General features: G+C 40.7%; 1 protein-coding gene across 1 annotated transcript in view; it reads right to left on the bottom strand.

Annotated features, from left to right (window-relative positions):
* Window positions 1-27,430, bottom strand: part of foxp3b (forkhead box P3b) — a 38,853-nt gene that overhangs the window by 6,432 nt on the left and 4,991 nt on the right. The window contains exons 4-8 of the mRNA XM_039801131.1: window positions 16,020-16,229; window positions 15,579-15,669; window positions 15,149-15,311; window positions 10,254-10,346; window positions 4,336-4,423 (exon numbers count right to left, since the gene is read on the bottom strand). Of these exons, the coding sequence (XP_039657065.1) occupies window positions 4,336-4,423; window positions 10,254-10,346; window positions 15,149-15,311; window positions 15,579-15,669; window positions 16,020-16,220 (636 nt within the window). The 5' untranslated portion in view covers window positions 16,221-16,229. The remainder of the gene's footprint in view (window positions 1-4,335; window positions 4,424-10,253; window positions 10,347-15,148; window positions 15,312-15,578; window positions 15,670-16,019; window positions 16,230-27,430) is intronic.

Below are 27,430 nucleotides of genomic sequence, written 5' to 3' on the forward strand. Positions count from 1 at the left end.
TGTCACATTTTCAAAACTCTAAACACAATTAGCACAGCATCAGTCTTTTTTGGCCATACAATTCACATATTTCATGTCTTTTTCACACAATATGCAGTCAGTGAACACATTTCCACAACTCTTACATTTTCTTAACAGACTAGCTATACCTCCCAACAAAATGATGGATTGTTTTTGTAGTATTTACGAATGTTAAGACACAACATCCCACAATAGCAAAAACAACTATCCAAACCTTAGATACAGTATAAAAACATCTGGTTCTGCAATGATATTAGTTCAAAAACAATATATCTCAGCTGAAAAAATTCATGTTGGGTAAAGTGGGCCAACCACAGCTGATTCCAGTCTGGCTTAGACTCAGTGGCAGGGGTTATTTCTTTCAATTACTATAAAAAAAGGACTGTGAGGAGTGATGTGTTTTGAAACAGAAACAGAAAAATACAAACACTGTAATGTCTGGACGAGGAAGAGGAAGAGCAAGGGGCCCAGGGAGAAGACCAGGCCCAGTGAGAGATGGAGGGAGAGGTGCAGAAGCAGTGAGAGATGCAGAAGGGGGTGCAGGTGCAGTGAAAGGAGCAGTGAGAGGAGCAGAACTGGGGAGAAGAGCAGGCCCAAGGAGAGGGCAAGGTAGAGGTGTAAGAATGCGTGGTGGTGGCATTCCAAGGGCTGCAAGAACAGTAGTCAGTGATGAAATTCGTGCCACTATCATTGACCATGTGATCAACCAGGGTCTTTCACTAAGAGAGGCTGGTGAAAGAGCGCAACCCTACGTTGAGGCGGTCAACGGTTGCCTCCATTATACGCATCTTTCAACAAACCAACAGGTAAGTATCGCATTTTACATGGATTGTTTCTATTCTCACTTGACATGTCAATAAGGTCATACAGTAATGCATATGTTGAATTTCTTTTGTCCCTCTAAAGAATGCAACGTCTTCCACCCTCTGGGGGAAGAGGAAAGCTCCTCAATAATGATCAAGAGCTTGCCATTGTAGAAATGGTTGTTGCAAATAATGCAATAAAACTGAGTGAAATTCAAGCTCGAATTGTGGAGCACCATGAGATATTTAACAATATCGAAAACATCAGCCTCCAACAACCATTACGCGGACATTGTCTAAACACAGAGTGCGGATGAAGCAGCTCTACACTGTTCCCTTTGAGAGGAACAGTGAGAGAGTCAAGGAGCTACAACGACAATATGTCCAGGTATAGTGTATATTCAACTCAATGTCCAGTTCTATAAGCTTTGCATTTTGCAAGTAGATAACCTACACAGTAATAGGTTACAGTACAGTATGATATACAATAATGACATGATATACATAAACTTTGTTTCAGGGAGTTATGGAATTGGAGGCCAACCAGGCCCCTCATGAATTCATTTACATAGATGAGGCAGGATTCAATCTGTCCAAAAGGCGTCGACGTGGACGAAATATAATTGGAAAGAGGGCCACAGTTGATGTGGCAGGACAGAGAGGGGCAAACATTACCATGTGTGCAGCAATGGCAAATGCAGGATTACTCCTTCACAAATGTCAGGTTGGACCCTATAATACCGAGCGCCTCCTCGCCTTTCTCAATGATCTCCACCAGCGCCTGGTACCAGAGCAGGATCAGGAGGGTGAAAACATGAGGACCTTTGTCATTTCCTGGGACAATGTTGCTTTCCACCATTCGCAAGCAATAACAACATGGTTTGAAGACCACCCAAGACTGGTAAGTCTCTTCCTTCCACCCTATTCACCTTTCCTCAACCCCATAGAGGAGTTCTTTTCTGCATGGAGGTGGTAAGGTTTATGACCATCAGCCACATGACCAGATGTCCCTCCTTGAAGCCATGGATGCTGGATGCAGGGATATCACAGTTCATGATTGCCAAGGGTGGATCCGACATGCCAAGCGGTTTTATCCCAGGTGCATCGCCTTGGATGATATCAGATGTGATGTTGATGAAAACATGTGGCATAACCCTGAAGATCGCAGGGATTAGATACAGTAATTTTGTGCTTTTTTGTTCCCCCTTTTTTATCTGGGCTTTTTGCTGTTTTTGATTTTTTTTACAGAATGCTCTTGTATTTCATGGATATTTTGTTCACTGTAAGCATTACTGTAAAACTTTTTCTGTTCTATTACTGTATACTGTGTTTCTACTGTACTTCCGTTAGTAAACTGATTTGCTTTTTACTGAAATGTGTTTGAATGTGAACATTATTGTACATGTGGACATACAGTTCCCAACCAAGAAATTTAGTGTAAAAGGTGAATTGCATGTTTTGCATGCAAATACCTGAAACATAAGTCTATGCAGTTTTTATAATGTCAACAATAGCCAGTATTTTGAAACCTGGTGTACTTTGATTGACTGCATGTACCTTGTGAAGTGAAAACAAGTTTTATTCTTTGACAGAATAATTTCATTTTGAGTCAGATTTCCAGTGTTTTGGTAAAGTCAGTGTGTGCAGAGAAACATGTGTTCTGTCTTGAAATGGAGAGTTAGTATATATTTAACAAAATGTGTTTTTGAGAAGAAAATTATCCATTTGACCAATTGTGTTTTGTAGGTGTCAGTCTGTGTTAAGAGTTTAGAAAAAGTATCCGAAGTATGGGTAAGCGCTTGTTAGCGATTGAAAAAAACTGTAATTCTAAATCACATGAGGTATTCTGATAATACAACATTTATGATTGTCTGATGCAAAAACTGTTTGTTGATTAAATGATTTAAGAACTCGACATTCAGAACAATAAAGCACCAAACAACTTTTTAAAGATATAGTGGATAAAGGTTTGTGTTGGAATCTGAGCTTCTCTGTTCTTTGTTTTGTTAGCCGGTCCGGCTGCGTGTGCATGTGAGTGCCTTGTGCGTCGGTATCAGACGCCGCAGGCCGTGACAAGGCATTTGTATTTTGACGAGTTGGGGAACGGTCTGTGAGAGCCGTGTGGAGGCAATCCCAGCCCACTTTCTTTCTGAATATCGAGTACAGTACTTTTTAAAATGCAGCTCTGCAGTTACTTGTAGTCCTCCTGACTGTGCTCATTAGTGGCACGAACCCGGCCCGTTATGAGAGCCAATCTGCACTGCTTAACGTGCAACAAAATGCGTTAATCAACCACCCGAACCCGACATGCCATCTGCATCTACATTATGCATTATAGCAGCACAATTGTTAGGAGTGAGGACAGAGACACCGAGAGAGCGCCGCAGCAAGAGAGTTTTCATTTTTCAAACTACATTTTAGTTGTGTCTTTTTTTCGTCAGCGATCTTGCATGTTGATATCATCACAGATAGCGTTTAATGACGTCGGTGCTGTCTCGTCATCTTCTTGGATTAGTCATAGAAAAATAGGTCGTTGACAAACATTTTTCCTCATAGTTTTCATTAACAAAATTAAAACTGGTACATAAGTTACATATAACAAAAGTACGTTAAAATAACTCAACACTGCCTGTTGCTTTCACACGGGACTAGGGCTGGGCATAGAAACCACTTGTCTCAGAGGAAGTGTAACGTCAACAGCACCGCGACTGCTTTCGCCTCGTCATTACTATCATATCACAGTAAACGCTGTCTGTGTTATGTTTTGAAAAACTTTAACCACACTTGAAACCACTTTATTGGCATTGCCGTGACTCACTGTGACTTCAACAAAACTGCAAAGCCGACGTAGTTTGCTCGAGTTTACTCCGTCCGCACCTCTACGTGTGTGTGTGTGTGTGTGTGTGTGTGTTTGTGTGTGTGTGTGAGAGACAGAGCTCCGCTCTCTCTCGATATGTAGAGAGGACAGATAAGCTTGCACTTACGAGCTCTCAGGTACTGAAATTTGGTACCGTTTGTTTTAAAGTGAAACGGTCCTTGGTATTACCGACGTAATTCGTTTGGTACCCAAAAAAAGTACTGAGTTCGGTACCCAACCCTACATGGGACACTAACAGCAGTCTCCTGTTTGTTTGAGCCATCCACCCACCACGACCTGCTCCCTACACAGACTCTGGCACTCTTTATATATATTATATATACCACGGCACCTGACTTCCTGCTTAGAGGCAGCCGACATGTCCTGGCTCACCATTACGCGAGTTGCACTCAAATTAAATAGTACATTACTTTTTGTAGGTATAAGTACAAACAGTGAATGAGTCAGCCTGAACACTGCTTTATTTGTTCTCATCTTTACCGTTTCATACTTAAAGGGCATTTACACAGTAATAGGTGTTAAAAGCCATGATCTAGTGTGGGGGAAGTTAGCCTACTCCGTGTTTTTGACAATTTGTTTCAAAAGAGTATTCATGATGTAGTTGTAGACCTCGTAGGTTTCTTTAGTTCTTACCTGACTCTCCATGCACTGCACAATGTCTTGCTGGACCTTCCACTGAGCAATGCTTCTGTCACCACGACTGTGTTCAGAATGGAGATGCCTAGAACACCCAAAAGAACATGGTTAATGGGACGGTGTTTTTAGGAAATACACTTGTTTGCCATGAAACCCTAAATCGGATGAGAAGCCCTGATCTCTTTGTGTCCAATAGAGACAGGTCTGATGTTCTGTTCAAGTCCTTTCCCCTATAGATATGTGTCTACTTAACCTACCAGAAGCCAACCATAGCCCAGCCAAATGTAGTCATCTCTGCCATGCCTAAACATAACCTGATGTTAACTTAAATTCTAAAGTCTTAACCTTTTCCTCTATACTCCCAATGGGTTGCAGATACAACACACTTGGTGGTGGAAAAGTTTAGTCCCCTCTGCAATAAAGGCTCAGAATGCAATGTTACTAATCCTAGCTTCTGGGGAGTTTACTCCCCGGAGTCCTTATGCTTTTTTTCCCCCAGCGTATTTCCTTGGAGAACGTTGGCACCAAGACCCTGGTTGCAGCTGTCGCCGTGGTCCTGCTGCACTCCCTGCTGAGCTCAGCGATGCCCTGCAATGTCATGCTGCGTCCTGCTGAACCCTGCAGCTTCCCGCTACATCCAGTCACTGTTCCATTATTAATGTGACTACTATCGCCACTGTTCATCACACCCCCAACCGACACCGTCAGACACCGCCTACCAAGAGCCTGGGTCTGTCCGAGGTTTCTTCCCAAGAGGGAGTTTTTCCTCGCCACTGTCGCACTGCTTGCTCTTGAGGGAATTACTGGAATTGTTGGAATTGTTGGGGCTTTGTAAATTATAGAGTGTGGTCTAGACCTACTCTATCTGTAAAGTGTCTCGAGATAACTTATGTTATGATTTGATACTATAAATAAAATTGAATTGAAATTGAATTGAATTGAATTAATGTATACTTCTTTCTTATCTGCATGTATGTCTGTAGTTATAGAACTGGATTTATTGACATATGTGCGTTATGTACTGTTCAATGTATCTATGTTTTGGAAGCACAAATAAATCACACACTGTAAACACAATTACCCCGTTGAGGACAATAACTCACCACAAAGGGCAGCACTTTTACACTGCTGAAATCATGATTTCATAACCGTGACATAATTGGACAAAATTACCAAATACATAACGCTGCTGTACTGCGCATGCGGGAGACTCACACACAAACACGCACAGAGATTCCGCGATTTATAGTTAGATGTATTATTAACAATAACAAACACGCAACACATATATTTCTGTCATTTATAACATTTCTACAATGATTGAAAGATGTTGGAATTTGTTTTTCTTCACAATTAATTTATATATTATTATTTTTATTTTTTTTGTGGTTATATTTGATGTCTATACTGCAAGAATCACTTTGGTCTTATTCATCGTAGAGTATGACAGAGCTCAAACTTGGCAACCTCACTGTGGAGCCAGGACTTCTGAGGTGCTTTGTGCAGTGACTGGGCCCTCACATCGACTCAATTACATAATTCTAGACATTTTCAATGAAGCCAAGCTTAGCACAAACACCGGGAGCTGGGGGAAGGGCTGGCCTAGCTCCATTATTTAATCAGAGAGCAGTGTTTCCCACAGGTTGATAATTAACTTGTGGTGGTGGCGTGTGATGGCTGGGTTCAGTAATAAACTATCCAAACAAAGGTTTATGAACTATTTATTGAAAACAATGACTACATAACAAGATCATTTAGAAAGAAAGAAGTATTTACATAGCCTATTAAACAAACCAGACTAGAAGATGATACAGATGAAATGTAGCTGTGCTTTGTCAATTAAATCTGGTTCGTTTGTCAAATACATTTTATGGTTCAGAAAGCCTTACATTACATTACATGTCATTCAGCTGACACTTTTATCCAAAGCGACTTAAAATTACTATATATGTCAGAGGTCACACACCTTTGGAACAATTAGGGGTTAAGTGTATTACTCAGGGACACATTGGTTGATGTATCACAATGGGAATTGAACCCAGATCTCCCACACCAAAGGCATGTGTCATATCCATTGCGCCATCACCACCGCCTTACAACCATACTATGATTCGTACAGAAAGTTCCGTTATTATAAATCTCAACACTATGTACACATCGGATCTCCTCCTAACTCCTGTTGAATCATATTACACTTAAAGGGGTGATAGAATGCAAAACCGATTTTACCCTGTCATAGTTGAATAACGACAGTTCGGTGGGTAAATAGGACATACATAGAAGCTCAAAATCCCATTGACACCCCTTTACTATGAAAATCTCATATTTTGAAACTGCCGCTGAAAACGGGCGAATCTCAACAAAGCTGGAAGTTGACGTCAACCTCCCAAAAACCGGAACCTTTGTCAGCCCATGGGTGTATTAAGAGAATGGTCACGCCCCAACATTTACATAGGCTACACAACTGACCTGAGATCAGGTAGTCTTCTGAATCTAGCTAGGTCACGCAGATCTCTGCTATTCCATTACAAAATTCACTTCTGAAACTTTTTTATGCGAGAAATCAACTATGTCAATGTCAAATATGGGCCGCTTTACGAAAATGGATGGCTAATTGCAAATTTTGTCTGACTGTGTGTCGGAGTTCAGCGCCGGTGGTGCCTGTGTTGCTGCCTGTGTTGCTGCCTCGCTGCCCGGCCTGCCTTCCTTCACAGACCCCGGCCTGCTGTGAGGTACTTGGAGTTGCGTCACGACTGGCAGCCCACAGCACTCCATACCCGCGCAAAGTCACCGTCTCTTGGGCTAATGACAACCAAATGCCCCTGCCCTGACAGAGCTCCAGGGCCTGCAAGTCTCCTCTTCCTGCTAGCTAAATGCCCGGTGTATGTGAGTGAGAGCGCGGTCAGCGAGCTTGTTACGCCAGCAATCTCTTACCACAGGTTTCAGTTAATCTTTTAATGTGTGTAATTATAATTTGTTGAGTTATTTAAACAAACGATTGGGGAAATAAACGCCGCTTGTCCGCAAGTCTCATTGATAAGCCTGCTGCTGGATGTAGCTCTATAAATGAGAGCTAGCTAGCCTCCTCTTAGAATTCCTCTGAAATTCACAAATATTCATTAACTTGAAATCGGACACCGTTGTTAGCTTTATGAGATATTTAGCTAGATGTCGTATACGTGGCGTGACGAAATTCAAACTGTACTCGAATTATGACCAAAAAAGAAGCTAACTGTGAATTGTAGCCACACAGGTAGCTAGGATTGAAGGGACAGTTGCAGCTAACGGAAGCCCTACTCTTCACAAATATTCATTAATTTGAAATCGGACACCGTTGTTAACTTTATAAGACATTTAGCTATATGTTGTATACGTGGCGTGACGATATTCAAACTGTAAATATACTCGAATTACGATCAAAAATAAAGTATCTAACTATAACACAAAAAAGGAAAAAAAGGGAAAAAAAAGGAACTCTACAAAAAAAAAAAAAAAAAAAAAAAAAAAAAAACAAGCTATTATTATACATATATATGTTATCGTGACGAAATTCAAACTGTACTCGAATTACGATCAAAAATAAAGCTAACTATACGTGATTTGTAGCCACACAGGTAGCTAGGATTGAAGGGACAGTTGCAGCTAACGGAAGCCCTACTCTTCACAAATATTCATTAATTTGAAATCGGACACTGTTGTTAACTTTATAAGACATGTAGCTAGATGTTGTATACGTGGCGTGACAAAATTCAAACTGTAAATATACTTGTAATGACGCCGAAAATGAAGCTAACTATCCGTGATTTGTAGCTACAAATCTACATCCAGCCGCAGGCTCTATCAATGGGACTCGCGGACAAGCGGCGTTTATTTCCCCGATCGTTTGTTTAAATAACTCAACACATTATAATTACACACATTAAAAGATTAACTGAAACCTGTGGTAAGAGATTGCTGGCATAACAAGCTCGCTGACCGCGCTCTCACTCACATACACCGGGCATTTAGCTAGCAGGAAGAGGGGAGTTGCAAGCCCTGGAGCTCTGTCAGGGCAGGGGCATTTGGTTGTCATTAGCCCAAGAGACGGTGACTTTGCGCGGGTATGGAGTGCAGTGGGCTGCCAGCTCCAAGTACCTCATAGCAGGCCGGGGTCTGTGAAGGAAGGCAGGCCGGGCGCAGAGGCAGCAACACAGGCAGCAACACCGGCGCTGAACTCCGGCACACAGTCGGACAAAAGTTGCAATTAGCCATCCATTTTCGTAAAGCGGCCCATATTTGAGCTTTACATAGTTGATTTCTCGCATAAAAAAGTTTTAGAAGTGAATTTTGTAATGGAATAGCCCGATAAACAATGTATAACTTTGCAGTGTCTGAAATATGAGAGTCTCCCATGTGTTTCTATGTAGTTTGCTCAAACCAATCAGCACGTATCTCATTCGGAATTTTAATGAGCATACCATATTTGGAAGAAAAGCTCTTATCCAGCCATATTCACAGGGTAGTTAAGGGCCTAATAAAATAGCATTCGGGCAATTTTCAGCCCAACCAATGTTACATACCTTATTAGGAGACCTTAAGGAACAGTGTAAAATACCCTATATAATCATTCTATCACCCCTTTAAGGCTATCAAAAGTTAATTCTGTTAATTTTGTTTGTTATAGACCATTGTTCATTGTTAAAAGTGTTTTCATCCGTGTTTTGAGGATCCTAATAACGTTAAACAAGACACCCTGTAACACGTACTACACATGTCCGTGTTGCACACAAGATCTCATCTGAGCAGATTTCTGTCATTCAAAGAACTCTGGATTGTAGTTTAAAACTTTTACAGCAAACTTAATAAAATGCTGGGTTTTATAGGGGCTCAAGTGCATAAATAACGCATACAGTTAATGGGTACGGGCACGGAGAGAACGAGAACTGAAGGCTCGGTTAGCGACGATTAGCTCCGGTTAGCGGTTAGCTCCAGGTAACTCCAAATACAGATCACCTCAAGCAGAACACAGTTCCGCGGAGAGAGTGAACAACCAGACTCTGATAAATGACATTCAGGACGCTTTCACAGCGGTGTGGCTGCAGGGTTTCTACGTTTTATCAGTACGGTGAATCCCACGGGATGCCACAAGCAGCATGCTACTTCTAACGTAAGCCTGGCTCTGAGCCTGAAGTGAACTGTTGACGCTGTGACATGCATGCAGCGTGTGGCTATACAAGGGGGAAGTGCTGGAGGCCAGTGATCTGGGTGCACTATAAAAATGCATCGTTGACTGGAAAAGACATGTAATTTGGATTTTATTTATCTGGGCGGGGCATCCAATTAGAACCTATATATGGGATACACTGGATAGTGCCTCCTAGTAACAACACAGCATCTAAAATGTCCTGTCTCCATGTATCCTCAGTGCATGGTGCTGCCAGGATTCTGGGTAAGATGGAAATGTGCTGAAATAGTTATTTTATAGATGCAAATAATGCTTGTTAGGTTATTGTTACATTACATTTTTGATAGCAACTTAAAGGTTCTGTACTCAACATTTAGAACATTAACATAGCAGCGAACAAATATTAGCTAAAGATATATATTGGAGAAATTAATGAAGTCCCACTCCCCCTGTGACAGCCGGTCCAGGTGCACGTGCATATGAGTGCATGTGAGTCAATTGTACGTCGTTATCAGACGCCCGCGGGCCGTGACAAAGCATTGGTATTTTGACGAGTTGGGGAACGGTCTATGAGAGCCGTGTGGAGGCAATCCCAGCCCACTTTCTTTGTGAATATCGAGTACAGCTCCTTTAAAAATGATTCTTCTGTAATCTGTACCTCCTAAAGGTTAAAAAATAACCATTCCCCAAAATGCCACACCACTCCAAAGACATGTGATGTCATGACTGTAGTATTCAGAAGTTGACTTACTTTAAGAAACTAGGGAAATCCTCAGACACCACGTCACAGCCAGGCCAGCGGCAGAGGCCCCTCACAAACAGAGCACTGGTCTCCTCAGGGGGGCTGCAGGAACACAAAGAGCTCAGTCATTTACCAGGGATGTAACAAAAGTATTTTCAGACTTAAGGTGCAGTAAGCGATGATTGTTTTGTTTTTTAATTTATTTTCCTTGTAAAGCTCTCAACATAATGTTGTGGGTAGAGAGTGAATGAAACAGGGTGCTAGTTTCTGCTGACAATAGTAGCAGATTATCTGTGTAGGCATTTGCGTGTTTGTATGTATGTATGTATGTGTTCTGTGTGTATATGTTGTTGATGTTGTTATTGTTGTTGTTATATGATCCCCGCAAACTCTTTGGTAAATCCACTTAAATTTCACCCTTGTTTCTCATATGACCTTCGTTGATTTGAATAACGATGGAGAGGATTTAAAACACTATATTGATTCAGATAACAATATAAATTGTAAATATTACATGCCTGAACTATTAAAATGCTTAAACAATGAAAAAAACTACTAATTTTTGCACCTAAACATTAGAAGCTTGTGTTAACATCATGATGATTTAGTTATCTTACTTTCCAACTTACTGTAGCTTTGATGTTATTGGTTGCAGTGAAACCTGGCTTAATGATAGGACCTTTATTGATATTCTTAATCTTGATGGCTATAAGCTATTTATCAAAAACAGGTCCGGCCACACTGGCGGGGGTGTTTGTTTATGTGCACTCCAGACATCATATGAGTGTTTGCGATGACATTGTCCTAGATGATGATCATTCTGACTCCCTTTTTATTGAGATAAACCTAACTATTGCTAAAAAGGTCAAACTGGAGGAAATTTTAATTTTCTATCTTCTATCTTGGAAAGTGCTAAATGAAGTCCTAAACAACTGCCATAAGAACACCGTGCTCCCCGATACCGTAGGTATACATTTACATTTAAGTAGTAATGTCACTAATGACATTGATCAGCAAAAAATTACTTTGTCTCCATCGGGGAAAATCTCTTTAACAAAATAAACCAACCCCAGGGTGTGTCTTTTAACCATTATTTACCAAATAACTATGTCAACTCCTTTTTTATAAAGCCAACCGACTGCAATGAAGTCTATAAAATCCTCATTTCCTGAAAATATTATAGAGCCACTTATTGTATCAATCTTTCTCTGCTCTCTGGAATTGTGCCGAAAAGGGCAAACATTGCAAGAATTATACCAGTATTTAAATCTGGGGGGTATACATGATATGAGCCATTATCGTCCCGTATCAATCTTGTCTACAATCTCTAAGGCATTAGAGAGAGTAGTGTAAAATAGGCTGAATGGCTACCTTGATAAGCTAAATATTATTGCCTCATCCCTTTATGGCTTCAGGAAATACAAGGCATTTAACACTATTGATTGTGGAATCAGAGGACTACCGCTTAGCTGGTTCACAAGTTATTTATTTGGCAGACATCAATATGTAATACATGAACAAATTTCCACAAGCAACCCATTAAATTTGGAGTCCCCCAGGGCTCTATTTTGGGGGCTCTCCTCTTTATATTATATATTAATGACTTCCTCCATGGTCTTAAACAAAGTTTTATTTGCTGATGACACAAACTTATTTATGTCACATAAGAGTCCAATTGCACTGCAAGAAATAATAAAACAAATTATTGAAAGAGTAAATACCACTAAATTCCTAGGGGGTCCGTATTGATGAATGTTTAAATTTCAAATGCCATATATGATCATTTAACAAAAAAGTTATCTAAACGTCATTTTGTCCCACACTCAGCACTTCTCACCTTATATTCTAGTGATGGTCAAATGAAGCTTTGTGAACCATTGTCTTTATTTTCTGAGCTCACTAGATGGCGCTCTCTGTTCAAAGAAAAAGGTTAAAGGAATGGCAATTCAGTGTGTTTTCAACCCTTTGTTGAAGAGAGAGCACCATCTAGTGGGCTCAGAAAAAAGAGAAAATGGTTCACAAAGCTACATTTGGCCATCACAATTATATACAACTTAGTCTAAGCCCCATTTAAACTATTTTAATGTTATATGGTGTACATACAGGCATTAACGTAGTCTGAGCCCAGTACTCCCACTCGTCCTTTGTTTCGTGGCCTTTGTTTGCTAAGGCTTACCGAATATATTGTCTTTCAAAATGCCTGCATGATATTTCAGGTCATTCACAGGCTAAATTACAGATTGTGTGAGCTTGTTCCAATCTGTCATCCCCAGCACACTTATGACATAAGGGGAAAACATCTGATCACTGGTAAAAAACAAAGGTTGAAGTGCTCAAGCCTGAATGTAGTTTGTAGTGGACCGCAGATTTGGAACAAGCTTGATGAAAGCTTGAAATTGTCGCATTCTGTCTCCATCTTCAAGAAAAATCTGAAGGAAAAATTGCTCATAACATGATTGTTGATTATTCATAAAGTGTTATATTTGTACTCAGATTGTCTGTATTTTTGTGGTATTTGTCTGTGTTGTGTCTATTGTGAATTGAGTTTTTTAGTGTCTTTGCTGTGTTGTATATTTAATGTTATTGGGCCCCCTCCAAAAAGCTTTAAGTAGCTTTTTTGGGGTATCCTGTTTTACGCGTCCTACATATGATCATTGTACAGTCTGAAATTGTGTTTTAATGATATGATGATGACGCGTGAATAAACTAAAACTGAACTGAAATGGAAGTGAACACAGATTATGAGCGATTCTTTCACCCCATATTCCCCAAAGTAAATATTGGAGCCATTTTTCACAGGCCACATATCTCCAGAACATTCTGACACTAAAATCGTATTTTTCAAACAAATTTTTCAGACACATCAGGAGTAAATTTACTTTGTTCCAGACCTGTTTCTGTCTCAGGACCAAACTCTTGTTTCCCACATTAGACCTATTTTTATTGATGTCTCCACAATCATAGAATTCAGCAATTACTTTTGTGAGTACAGTGTTATCATAACTGAACGTACCAATGGCCAGACTTACAGAAGTATGACACAAGTTGTAATAAACCGTAGTGTGAACGCAAGATACTGGAACTGCTTTATTTGGGGCAGTGACAAAACATTTTCCAGCAGAGTACAGTTGCTGACACTAATGTCCATCACCAAAGAACAGTAGTAAACCGTGACTCTTAACCCTTGGCCCCCTGACCCCCCTTCCCTTGTTGGTAAAAAAAAGCAAACTACCAGCCTAGCTTATTTTTTCCTCTCTTATAGTACTGCAAACATTATGTATGACAATTCATGGCATGCTCTGAAACAAAAATTAAGAAGCTAGTCCAGCCTTAACAATGCAATAAGCAAACGGAGAGAGTGAGTATTATCGCCAAAACAAAAACCAGCTGATTTCTAAAGTGAAATGCAAATCCACCTTACAGATAATCACATCATCACACAGGATGTGTGTGTGCCAGAGAATGGGAGCCAGAGCCTTTAGTTATCAGGCTCCGCTCCTATGGAACCAGCTCCCAATCTGGGTTCGGGGGGCAGAAACTGTCACCACATTCAAGAATGAACTTAAAACTCTCCTATTTGATAAAGCTTATAGTTAGGGAATGAGGAATTGCAGTGTCCACCTAACTGGCCCACCTGCTTCTCTTCATAATTGTTAGATTAATAATATATAACAAAAGTAGAGGGAGGCAGGCCAGCACAGCCCGATCCGGCAGGGGAGAGTTCCAAGCCCGAACAGGCTACCTCTCCTTATGACCTGTCTCTCTTAGTTACGCTGTTATAGTTCTAGACTGCCGGGGGACTTCCTTCCTTTGACACACTGAGCTGCTCTCTCCTCTCCCTTTCTATTACCATTTGTGTGCATCCCGTACCAGAAATGCTTATTACTAATCCTAGCTTCTGGGAAGTTTACTCCCCGGAGTCCTTATGTTTTTTCACCCAGCATATTTCCTTGGAGAACGTTGGCACCAAGATCCTGTTTGCAGCTGTCGCCGTGGTCCTGCTGCACTCCCTGCTGAGCTCTGTGGTGCCCTGCAATGTCATGCTGCGTCCTGCTGAACCCTGCTGCTTCCTACTACGTCCATCCATGCTCTGCTGGGCCACGCTACGTCCTGTAACGCCCTGCAGCGCACTGATATGACATGAACTACTACGACTACCATTTGAAGTCACTGTTCCATTATTAATGTGACTATTATCGCCACTGTTCATCATATCCCCAACCGGCACCGTCAGACACCGCCTACCAAGAGCCTGGGTCTGTCCGAGGTTTCTTCCCAAGAGGGAGTTTTTCCTCGCCACTGTCGCACTGCTTGCTCTTGAGGGAATTACTGTAATTGTTGGGGCTTTGTAAATTATAGAGTGTGGTCTAGACCTACTCTGATCTAATCTGCAAAGTGTCTCGAGATAACTCGTGTTATGATTTGATACTATAAATAAAATTGAATTGAATTGAATTGAATTGTGCACTTCAGCAGAATATGGTGACAACCAGCTGGGGTGCAACACACATGACACAGCGACCCCCTACTATCACACAAAAACTAACAACATGTCATGTTACACATCAGCTGTTATTCACAGTTTATCAACATGGAACCCGTTGCCTGTCCAAACTGCACCACATTCAACACGCCACGTCATTGGGTACCCCGTTCTCGTTCTCCCGGCATACCCACTCCCTTGCCAGATGCCCTAGCAGACATGATCATTAGCTTTTTCCAAGTCCACAACTCCCATGACCACTTCAGCTGCTCCACGGAATCTGCATTCGCCAAATAAGGGAACTTCAATTATATAAGCGTATTTTTCAACCCATTAATTAGATGGCAACCATTCTTGCTATCTTATGATACTTTGAGTAATTTGCATAATTTGGGATTCAGTGTAAATGTGAGAAAGTCACCCATCATGATGAAGCCTGGCCTCGATGGAGCTCTGCTTTGGACAGGCTCTCCTCGAGGGGAGGAAGTGATGACTTTGCCTGGGTGGTGAAGATGCCTGGAGAAGACAGCCGGCATCCACCTCTTCCTTGCACATGGAGACAGCAGCACTGTTGCCTGGATGCACTGGGGGAGACGGCATTGATCTGTTATCAATACTGCCACTGCCAATGCTAAGAATGCTGTGAAAATCCTTCTTCAGTTGATTTATTCAGTTTAAGAAAACAGAAATAGCATCAAGCACGGATGCAAGAGTGACTTTGTCTCTAAAGCCCAGAGCCATACTTTATATCGAGGCTGACACTGTTTTGTGCAGACTGGAGAGGATAGCTAAAAATATTAGCACACATAAAAAGCTTGTCATGTAGAATGATGCAGAGGCTGGTTTAGTACCGTGCTTTTGTGTGAAAGTTGTGTGGGGGACCTGCCGCAGCACTGAAGCTCTCTGCTGCTTCTGCCTGACGCCTGCCATACTGCTCACACACTGCAACGAGAAAACACCAATGGCAACATGTGGATTATGTGACAAAAAAATCATTATTTGGGCCTGATGCAAGAATATGTTTGTCTTTTTATTGTTAACAAGCTCTCCAAACTTGACCAACTTGTCATGAGTGGCTAATTTCAGCCCAGTGAACACCACCTGATGGTCATGAGGAGGTTTCAGCATTGGCCAATCAACGCCCCTAAAAGTGCCATAAGGCTGCCTGTTAATGCTAGGGTATAATAATAATACGAAACCATTGCCTTCAACCCAGGAGAACTCTTTTATGTATTGTGATTAGAAAGGGCGGAAGTTTGTTGCAGGGTTATATCTTGTCATTTGTTGCATACCTGAGTTCCTGCCGCGTCCCTGGTCTGAGCAGGAGGATTAGGGCGTGGCTCCTCCTGCGGTTTGATCGTGTCCCGTTGGGATTGAGCATGTCCACGTCTCACACTCTCGCCGCACGTCTCTGGCATCTCTGCAGTAGGACACGAGAGACATCGATGCTTCACCATGGACACTTTGAGCGTGTTGCAAACTTTTCTCTGCATTTATTATTTCTGGAAGAAAAAAACACTTTAATGCTGACATGATCTATTTAGGAAATCCAAAAAAATGGCAAACTGCATTAAAATCACCCCCTAACTATAAATGAGTATTCAGGTAACTCCAGCCACTGTACAAATTCCTGTCCAAACAATTTGATGCGTACGTGGATAAAAAGGCAATTTTCTTGCCACGCTCCTGCTGTATCCGACCATGTGTCCAGAATTTAGATTGTAAGATTTTGTTTAGCTACTATAGCTACACCCTTGGTCTTTGTGAGAGATGATTACATGATAAAAACGTATCAGCTAGGTGTTTCCACATCCCCACTCAAAAGATGTGTTTCTTGCGATGTCAACTTTCTTTTTTTTGTTACAACCCTAATGGCATTCAGACCACCCAAGTTCTAGGGGTGATTGCAGGATAAGTGGGGTGGCACTGGGGGGATCAATAATCAGTCGGGGGGGGGGGCATTTTATCAGAATACAGCATAGAAAATTATAGAGAATATTGGATAGAACAACACAATGTAATTCTGCTAAATAAAACATCACATTCATTATTAGTTTCACTTGTTTTCATTTTAAACAAATTGTATGTCCGAATACATAAAACACATTTTCTATAGGCTCAGTCTACCACCTTTTATAAAACAATTCCATTGCTGGTTCCATGGTATCAGAATTTTGGATAGTTGTCATGGAAACATTAATTGGTCATGTGACAAGGGCTGGGAAGATTGGCAGAACAGGCGGCCAAGTGACACTACTCTGATCCAATGGAAATCAGGATTGTCACATTGACAGAACTCTAGCACAATGGATTTGGGAGACACTAGGGGGCCAGTGCCACCCCCCCGTACCCCCTGCGCCCCGGCCTGCCGAGTTCCAACTCAAAATGTTAAGCTCTGACATAAGTTAGACAGTTGGTCCCAAAAAATAATAACCCGCAACCATCAAACACAAACCAGTGAATGGCCTTCTTTGTTCGGAGAACAGCCTGACGAGTCTAATAATGGAGGGTGTTGAAAATGAGAGTAGAGGGTCTGGCCCAGGTTGAAAGGCCACTGTAAATCCAGTGAGCCCGCATGATCTCCAGCTGCTGGGTCTGGAGGGACGGGAACCCCCTCGGGCAGTGGTCATGTTAAGTACTGTACAGTGGGCGAGCCCTCGGCCCCCTCTTTCAAGCCAATAATGCAAATGTTACATTGCTGGCCCCTGTCCTCTATGTCCGCCATTTGAAATTCAAGGCTCTGGAAAGTTGCCTTGTGGTCTACTGCGGTCTTTGAGTTATATCTCATACAGCATCTTTTAAGGTTGAAATGTCTGCTTTAATTAAGCCAAAACTCCCTGAGGATGATGGCAGTTCAGTCCGGATGGACTTGTTGTCAGGCACCGTGCTGCCCGTTGTTTGTTTTTGCCAAAGCTCCACTTCGTTGTTTCTCTTCGCGAATTCAGCCGTTCCTACTCCTAAAAGTAAAAAACTGTCGAGGCGCGAGAGTGAATATCGTAAGCTGTCATTCTCCCCCAAACTGCAGCTACGTTTATGGTTTAAAATACAACACATTTTACAAATGAACTTATATTCATATTTATCCCTCTTGTGACACGTTTAGTTAATTTGAAAATAAAATGTCATTTTCTTTTTTCTTGTTTTGTGTGAGTAGTGTTTTTTCTTTTGTTAATTTGTTCAGTAAAATGCACCTAAGGGGCCACCATATATTTTCCCAAACCTGATAATGTAATAAAACAATTATTTGAAATTCCCTTTAGATAAATAATCCTCAAGTTTGTTGTTGTGAGTTGTAAATGTCGATATGATGTTAATGAATGGATTTTGGTCCAGACCATCTGCTGAAACTAGTCAAAGGCAACCCAGGGCTTGTTCTGATAATGGCTTGTAACTGCTAAATCAAGCGTTAGTGAATGATTTATTAACCATTAATAATGATAAGCCATTAGTTGTAACTTATAAAGCCTTTGTAAGAGTTAGAAATTCTACACTGTCTATACAGTTTACTATTTACATTTGTTTAAACAGTCACTACTTGCATATTTACAGGTTTAATTATTTACATCGGCAGTTAAGAATCTACCTTTCCTCACATTTACCTGAGTCTAAGGTCTGCTAGCGTCAGATTGGTTAGTTCAGCTACATGTGATTAATTAAAACAAGGAAGTTGTTGTAGAGCTGATAAAGTGTAAAGCAGTCCCTCCAGAAAAACACGATTATGCGATCGCATAATTCAATGCATAATCAGCCAAAGTCCGCATATTTATGCGGGGGCCGCATTTTTTCAAATATGCCGCACTTTCGCCACATAAATTGCCGATTTCCGTGCAAAATATGCAGTGCTTGCATGATTTCAAAATCCCCGCATTTTTGTGGCAAAAAAGTCACATATATCTTAGCAGAAAGTTGAAAAATTTTTGCGTTTACTTCACAGAAGAGCAGCCATTTTCCCCTGTTGCCCTGGGGACGTTATGAAGTGACGTTATGAAGTGACGTTATGAAGTGACGTAATTACGCGACGTGAACATCATCGAAAAGCAGGTGTTGGAGGTTGAATTTGACATGTTCTTTGAGTCTCTTAAGTTGGTATAAGAAAGCTATCTTAATATCTGATGTCTACTCAAATTTCTTTGTTTAAGTGCTCCTGCTGTCTATATTATTAACGATTTTTGAAAGTCTATCTTTTGTATCTTTTATTTCCCTCTGTTTAGACCATTACTTTTATTTTTACTTTGATATTATATTATTTGTATATATTTTTGTATCTTATTTGTTTACGTATTGCGATGACTGAATATCTGTAAACTATTTTTTTGAAATAAAGTTAAAAAGAAGCAGGGTTTTGAGGGAATCACTTTTTTTTCTCTTTTTCATCAAACCGCAGTTTTTGCAAGTTCCCGCAATTTTATCGCATAAAATTGCATAAATATCTCGCATATTCCATCGCATTTTTTAAGAAAACGTGCCGCATAATCAAGGATTTTTGCCCGCAACAATCACAAAAAACTCCGCATTTTTCTGGAAGGACTGGTAAAGAACAGCAAAGTGCTGCTTAACAAAGTTATCCGTCTCCATCCAGCTGTTTCTTCTTATTTAGAGTGGTACAACCGCCACATATGGAACCCTCACTAACCTCACTTTTATACAGCGAGCCCTGCAGTTTGGAGGCAGCTGGCTCACCTCGTAGTAAAGCTTTAGAGCGCTACAGTTTGAAACCTGCAGGTTTGTTGTGCACATTTACAACAAAAAAATGAAAGCTTTTTTTTTGAAGAGAACATTGCTTTGAATTCGTCTCACTGCTCCTCATAGTTCAAACACACCAACTGTATAACATCTATAGAAGCAGCCACAATAACAGCTACTGAAGCAACGCATGTGAAAACAAGAAACACAAAGAATATGAATCATGTTATTGAGTCGATCATCCAAACTACAGTGTTAATTCTTCAAAGCATTGCATGAGAGGACAACGTTTTTGGGTGATAGGTGAATTGGAAAAAGAATCATATGTATAAATACCAAACTCCCACACACATATTTTACATATGAAACAAGTCCCACCAGTGTCATGGAGAAAAGATGACTAATTCATGTGCATTACTTCATTTGTGCTCTTGAACTAATACAGTTTTTCCTCAATTGCTAAAACACTAAAAACCCATCGGCTGAACAAAGTTCTCAGTTGCCTGAGCTCATTTAGCTAATTGTGCATTCTGTTGCCAATACCTTAAACCATTTCACACGGTAAAAGGTAATTTGCAGATCTCACTCAGACTTTTCGGCAAAACTCTAAACACATTCTCATTCTCAAAACACATTCTGCACTCTAATGCACATGTCATCCATACTGGGAAACACAAGTGGCAACAATCAAATACAAATAGAGAACATATGTCATTGATTGAACACAACCACTCAAAATTGATTTCACTTGTTTCAAATGAGAGCTATATATATATATATATATATATATATATATACACATACCAATATAAGGCAGTTCAGAGAGCAAACAGGTTTTGAAGGTGGGAAGATGAAAGTCTGAGAATGGTTAGAAGAAACAATGTGAAAGGACGAGGACGATGCATATGCGAGGTGAGCGATGAGGAGGAGGGCAAGAAAGAGGAAGAGGCGGATGAAGAGGAAGACAAAGAGTGGAAATATCTGATGAAATCCGAGCAACAGTCACAGACCATGTTCTTGTCCATGGACAATGACGGACAAATATGAAATTTGTTTTGAGATTGTAAAAAAATGTACTTCTCCCTGAGAACTGTATGTTTTGAACAATGTGTTTTCTATTTTTTTTTGGTGTATTGTTTACTGACTGCTTGATAGTGTATATCATTTTGATCACTTTGTTTATGATTTGAGAGCAGTGTTTGATTTTGAACACAGGTAAAACTATTTTGAGGCGAAAGTTTCATTTTGCGACACAGGGCTTTCACCCAGGAGACCGGGGATCGTGTCCTGCGTGTCACGTTTCCTAAACCAACCCATCCCATTGATGTCCCGCGTGTCATGGAACCATAAGCCCGCCCAACACCTTTTCCTTAACTTGAGGGGCCGTGTTCATTTCACGGAATTCTGTGAGATCAGGTTGTAAAAAAAACATGCTGACCATCACGAAAAAAAAACAAACATGCTGACCATCACAAATAAACGTGTCCATGTACACAAATCAATAGATTAAATTAGTGACCATTTCACAAATTGCCTTGAGACTGCGTTGGACATTTTGACTGGAGTATAGGTATTTAACCAAAATTTCTTTTCTTTCTTTCTTTACACTACACACACTACACTACATGAATGGCTGATGTCATACACTAACTGTACACGTTTCCTGTACAATGTACTCTACTGTGGGGGAAATAGCTTTAGGTTTTTTTTTGGTTTTTCTGAAGGACTGAGAGACGCAACCATGGTGGAGGAAGGGGCCAAATGTTCACCGGGGTACAGGAAGCTGCCATTGTAAACTCGGTTTTGGAAAATAATGAAATCAGATTACGAGAAATTCAAAGCCACATCATCCAAGACAACACCATATTCAACAACATTCAACGAGTCAGTCTCCACATTGGCTCGCATTCTCAAGTGAAACCAAATCTGAATGAAAGAACTTTATAAGGTGCCGTTTGAGAGAAACAAAGAGCCCAGACGAGCATATGTGGATGTAAGTGCAATATTGACTGCAGTATACTTCACGTTGCATTGTTTCCCAGTGTACTGGATAACACCATACTGACTGATTTTTGTTCTTTGTTTTCAGGGAGTACTGGAAATGGATGTTCATGCAATCCCACATGAGTTCATCTTTATATATGAGGCTGGGTTCAACCTAGCGAAGACCAGAAGAAGGGGGAGAAACGTCATTGGCCACAGAGCCATTATAGATGTTCCTGGCTAATGTGGTGGGAACATAACAATGTGCGCTGCCATCTCCAATACGCATGTTGTCCTCCACTGTCATGCCAACTTTGGACCATACAACACACATATTCTCACATTTCTGGACATACTCCAAAACATTGTCATGCCACCAGAGCGTAGGAATGATGCAGACCATCAAAGAAACCGGTACGTTGTAGTATGGGACAACGTGAGCTTTCATTGTACAGCCCCAGTCCAAAACTGGTTTGCTGACTACCCACCATTTCTCGTGCAATACCTCCCACCATACTCACCATTTCTGAACCCCATAGAAGAGTTCTTTTCGGCATGGCAGTGGAAGGTAAATGACCGGCAGCCCTTTGTGCGCATGCCTCTTGTGCAGGCTATGGAAGAGGCATGTTATGAGATTAATGTGGGTGCGATTCAGGGATGGATAAGGCACTCAAGGCGCTTCTTCCCTCGATGTCTGGCAAGGGAAGATATTGCCTGTGATGTGGACGAGGCGTTGTGGCCAGACCCAGCTGTGCGGCAAGATGCTGCCTAATTATTTTTCTTGCCTCTTTCTTTTTTCTATATATTTTTTCTGCACATTTTTTCTGCAATTTTCTTTTTTCAGTTTACTGTTTTTTGTGAGCATATATTTGTTCAGTCCATTGTAAATATATCTGCTGTGCATATGTTGCACTGACTTGTTTGGTGAAACTTTTTAAAATTAAATGTTTCAACAGCATGTGTGTGTATATCTGCAAATTGTTCTGTGCATGTGAACAATCTGAAGAATTTTCTACAATTTGAACTATTTTAGTATTATGGCAACGCATACTAAAGATGAGAGTGCTTTTCATTATGCCCAACAGTGTGTAGTTGGTCAGACAAAAATCTGGTAATATAAATTAAGTGTGTGTCATTTGGTGCAAAAGTTTGATTTTGATAATGCTATATGAAGTTTTGGTTGCAGTGCTTCATTTTGCAGGATATATGAGGTATTTTGAAGTTTGGGTGTGGTTTGTGAATTGTGTTAAGTGCTTTGATAAAACCAGCCTAGTTTGCAAAATTGTGTTTTAGCAATTGGAAAAAACTGTAATAACAATAAACTAAAAGAATATTAAACAATATATTACCATTTCTAGTCTAATGTTTTAAGATAACACAGTGTTGATTAACAGGCTACAACTGAAGTACATGTATTTGTATTGTCCAAAATTAAATGAAAACTATATTAAATCCAAGTCCCTCATTTAGGTTTGATTCTAGACAGTCTAAACAATGTTTGTGTGTGTGTGTGTGTGTGTGTGTGTGTGTGTGTGTGTGTGTGTGTGTGTGTGTGTGTGTGTGTGTGTGTGTGTGTGTCGTGTGTGTGTGTGTGTGTGTGTGTGTGTCTGTGTGTGTGAGGATTCTGCAGCAGTCACTCAGTTTAAAGCACCCAGCAGCCTGTTAGCTACAACTATTCATTTTAAAATAATTAATGACATATTCATTAATTTTGTGAATTCATATGTAGTCATTATTAAAATGATGGTTCGGAGTAATTTCACCCTAGGGTCCTTTGCACCATGACCTCGAGCCAAACACCCCCCCAGAAGCTTTATTCACCTGGGTCAAACATTGGAAGAGTTAGCGTAGAGTAGCGTTATCAGCTGAATAGCTTAGCGCAGGGGCTAATGGACCCACGTTTGTATCTCGTAAATGACCCCACTAATAATGCCCGAAATGATACCAAACGTCTACACTAGTACAAATAGGTTATATACGATGGATTGGAAAGTTTGTAGGTACACCAGAAGTGTATGTAAATAACACTTGCCTGTCGGCTTCTCGTCTCTGCTGCTGCTGTTACTACCCGGCAGTAAGAGTACTTAGGGCCGTCTACAAATTACAACACCGAAAAAATATTTATTAATTTAATGATTAAATAAGGTAATGTCTCCAAAATTACCTCAATTATAACTTGTCTCCTGCTAGTTATTCTACAGCACTAACTTAAAAAAAAAAAAAAAGTTAAATTATTAAATATTAATTCAACTTTCCAATCCATCGTACATAACCTATTTGTACTAGTGTAGAAGTTTGGTATCATTTCAGGCATTATTAGTGGGGTAACGAGATACATCACTGGATCCATTAGCCCCTGCGCTAAGCTATTCAGCTGATAACGCTACTCTACGCTAACTCTCCCAATGTTTGGCCCAGGTGAAAAAAGCTTCTGGGGGGGTGTTTGGCTCGAGGTCATGGTGCAAAGGACCCTAGGGTGAATTACTTCGAACCATCACTTTAATTAGGTAAGTCAAGTACAAATCAGAAAGTTGTGCACATTTTGTAAAAATTCTAAAGGGCAAATTTGTGCTCATTAATTATTAATTTTAGAGAATCACAATTTGATAAATCAAGAGATTGAATTATTATATTGTACTCACAAAATGTTATTCTTCTCAATATAAGTCTTGATTACTTTGGACAACACAACTATGATTCAGCCTTAACATTAATTTACTGCTCCTATACATGTAGAAGAAGCTGTAGCCCTCCAGGCATGCGCAATGAGTTAGAGCGCCATATCTGAGCTGTGTGGTTCACATAGACTGTATATAAAACTAGGTGGTTATCTGAAAATAAAGCTCCAGCCAATCAGCATCCAGCATTCACTGCAGCCATCTTCAGATTAAAGTCTTTAGTGGTTCAAAACATTTCCTGTAGCAGACCTTCTGATAGAGAGGCTGTGGTTGTTCACAGGTGCAGGGACACACACAGACAGACACACACACACACACACACACACAGATACACAAACACACACACACACACACACACTGATAGCATCACCACAGACTTACAGAATGAGTGGGAGATGAAGCTGCTCCACTTTAGTGCAGCATGGTGAGATGTCAGCTGCAACCACTGGGGCGTGTGTTTGTCAAAGATGCCTAGATGGTATTTCCAGATCTTACTTTTTCACATGGCTTACTATGTGAAAGCTTTTTTTTAGCTTCATTCGTTATATGATGCTCCATCTTTTGAACATCAAGCCTCTTCATTCACCTCTCAAATTAAGGGTGATCGATATCGATGGATAAACTCAATACGGTAAAATCTTATGTATAACTCGAGGAACTTGTATATACTGTGTGTGTGTGTGTGTGTGTGTGTGTTGTCTTTCAAATATCTCGAGAACAGTCCATCCAATCTGCTTCACACTTGGTTTCCTGGTACCCAGTGAACTTGGGGTTTGGGATTTGGAGCAGTTTGGACAGAATTGGATATTGGATATTAATAAACTCTGAATAAAACTAAATGACCGCACAATAAAGGTTGAGGGAAAAAAAACACGCTGCCATAACATCTTAGCGAAATGCTCTGAGGGAATTTAAGTTGGACTTTTATTCCTTGTCGACCCTTTACAATAAAAGTCCAACTTAAATTCACTCAGAGCATTTCGCTAAGATGGAACTCATTAAAAAGGCATTTTTGCCGACACTAGATATCAAACAAAAGCCAGACACTATATGTTATTAAGTTGCTGTGAGCTTCTAAACAGACAGAAGATAAGATTTAGTGTGCTGCTAACTTATAACACTAATAACATTACCGTCGGCAAAATACCTCCGCTAATCAAATCCATACCTCAACGTTAAACGTCAAGCGACTAAGCCTGTTTATGGAAATATAAACCTCTGCTGAAGTGTTAAATTGGTGAATTGACATGGTGCTTTTTGGATGCTTTTATATAGACCTTAGTGGTCCCCTAATACTGTATCTGAAGTCTCTTTTATATAGGCCTTAGTGGTCCCCTAATACTGTATCTGAAGTCTCTTTTATATAGACCTTAGTGGTCCCCTAATACTGTATCTGAAGTCTCTTTTATATAGACCTTAGTGGTCCCCTAATACTGTATCTGAAGTCTCTTTTATATAGACCTTAGTGGTCCCCTAATACTGTATCTGAAGTCTCTTTTATATAGACCTTAGTGGCCCCTAATACTGTATCTGAAGTCTCTTTTATATAGACCTTAGTGGTCCACTAATACTGTATCTGAAGTCTCTTTTATATAGGCCTTAGTGGTCCCCTAATAATGTATCTGAAGTCTCTTTTATATAGGCCTTAGTGGTCCCCTAATACTGTATCTGAAGTCTCTTTTATATAGACCTCAGTGGTCCCCTAATACTGTATTTGAAGTCTCTTTTATATAGGCCTTACTGGTCCCCTAATACTGTATCTGAAGTCTCTTTCCTGAAATCCAGCCTTGGTGCAGAATTACAGCCACTAGAGCCAGTCCCACAATGAGCTTTCCTTAGGATGTGCCATTTCTGTGTCTGTAGCTATTGAGGAGAAGAGAGGGGGGGGGCAAGGTGGAGGGTGGGGGTGTGGCCTTGACCAACTGCCTCTTTGCTTATTTGAAAGCCATGATGTCTCTCTCTCATGGGCGGGCCAAATTCTCTGGGCGGGCAAAGCAGAGAAAGGGGATCAATAAAGTCCTTATTAATTCCTGTTATTAATGTACTATTAAATATTAAATAAAGAAATGCTCGATTTCAATTTCCCTGTCCCTGGAGTTCCTCCATACGTCCGTTTTTGCGTCGCGTACATAATTACATCATTTACGTACGAACGGAAGTGAAGTATTGTAAAAATGTGCTGATATTAACCCAAACCACCATCTTTTTCTAAACCTAACCAAGTAGTTTTTGTGACTAAACTTAAAGGTCCAATATGTAATATTTGTACTGTAATAAATCCAAAAATGACACCAATGCCTCATCAGATATTAAGGAAACATGTTAAGCTGAAATACTATCTTTTCTGACAACAATGCTAATGTCAGTATTTTTTCTTTTTGAAATATACATTCCGTGACAGAATTTCTGTTTATGTTTTGATCTGTGTGTTGTTATCAACGGCCCAGTTTGACAGCCAGGCCGGGTTGCCAGATATACCTGTAAAAACGTAAACCCAGCACGCTACAGCTGTAACGGTAGTACAGCCATGAAAGCAGCACACAAACGAACAGGATAAATGGAGATTCTACCCGACCTAAAAAAACAGTTGCGTGACCAGAGACGTAACAACCCCCTGGTAAATATTGGAGATGTATTTGAAAGATGGAGACAGCTTAAATCCCAAAAGGACGCAGAATTGGCTTATTTCCTCCTGAACAGGTAAGCATAGCTTCAGGCTAATTTATCACAGCCACTAGGGACGGGCATTTTATGTCATTTCAACATTTGTGTACTCACGTTGAATTATATAGCTAGAGTACCCGAGTTGGTTACTCGCAAAAACAATTGAGACACAGCCAGTAAAGTGATCCCGACTGGTCCTGGCTAACGCCGCCATGCTAACCCTGCTAATGTTACCGGGAGGACCAGGCAAGCGGGCCATGGCTGTTTTCGTGTAAATATCAACGTTATTCTTAATCTATTGATACGTGTTCACAGAGACGTTTTTCTCGTTTTTTTACGTGTAAATGTCACGTTATTTTCTCGGGGAAAGGACACCGGGAGGCGGCCGAAAAGGAAGCTCCATAAGCCGGGAGGCTGGGGACGCGCTGGATGAGGTGGCCGGGAGCGGCCGATTCGTGTTGTCCGCCACGTAAAAACCGACAAAAACGTCTCCGTGAACACGTATCAATAGATTAAAATTACGTCACATTTACACGAACTGCCATGAGACCGTCAATATAGCCAGCATCTAACGTTAGCTACTCTGCTGTGCTGTGGAGTAATGTCTGGCTATGTGAGACTAGCATCTAACGTTAGCTACTCTGCTGTGCTGTGGAGTAATGTCTGGCTATGTGGGACTAGCATCTAACGTTAGC

This window comes from Perca fluviatilis, chromosome 5, assembly GCF_010015445.1.
Source record: "Perca fluviatilis chromosome 5, GENO_Pfluv_1.0, whole genome shotgun sequence".
Taxonomy (NCBI): Eukaryota; Metazoa; Chordata; class Actinopteri; order Perciformes; family Percidae; genus Perca; species Perca fluviatilis.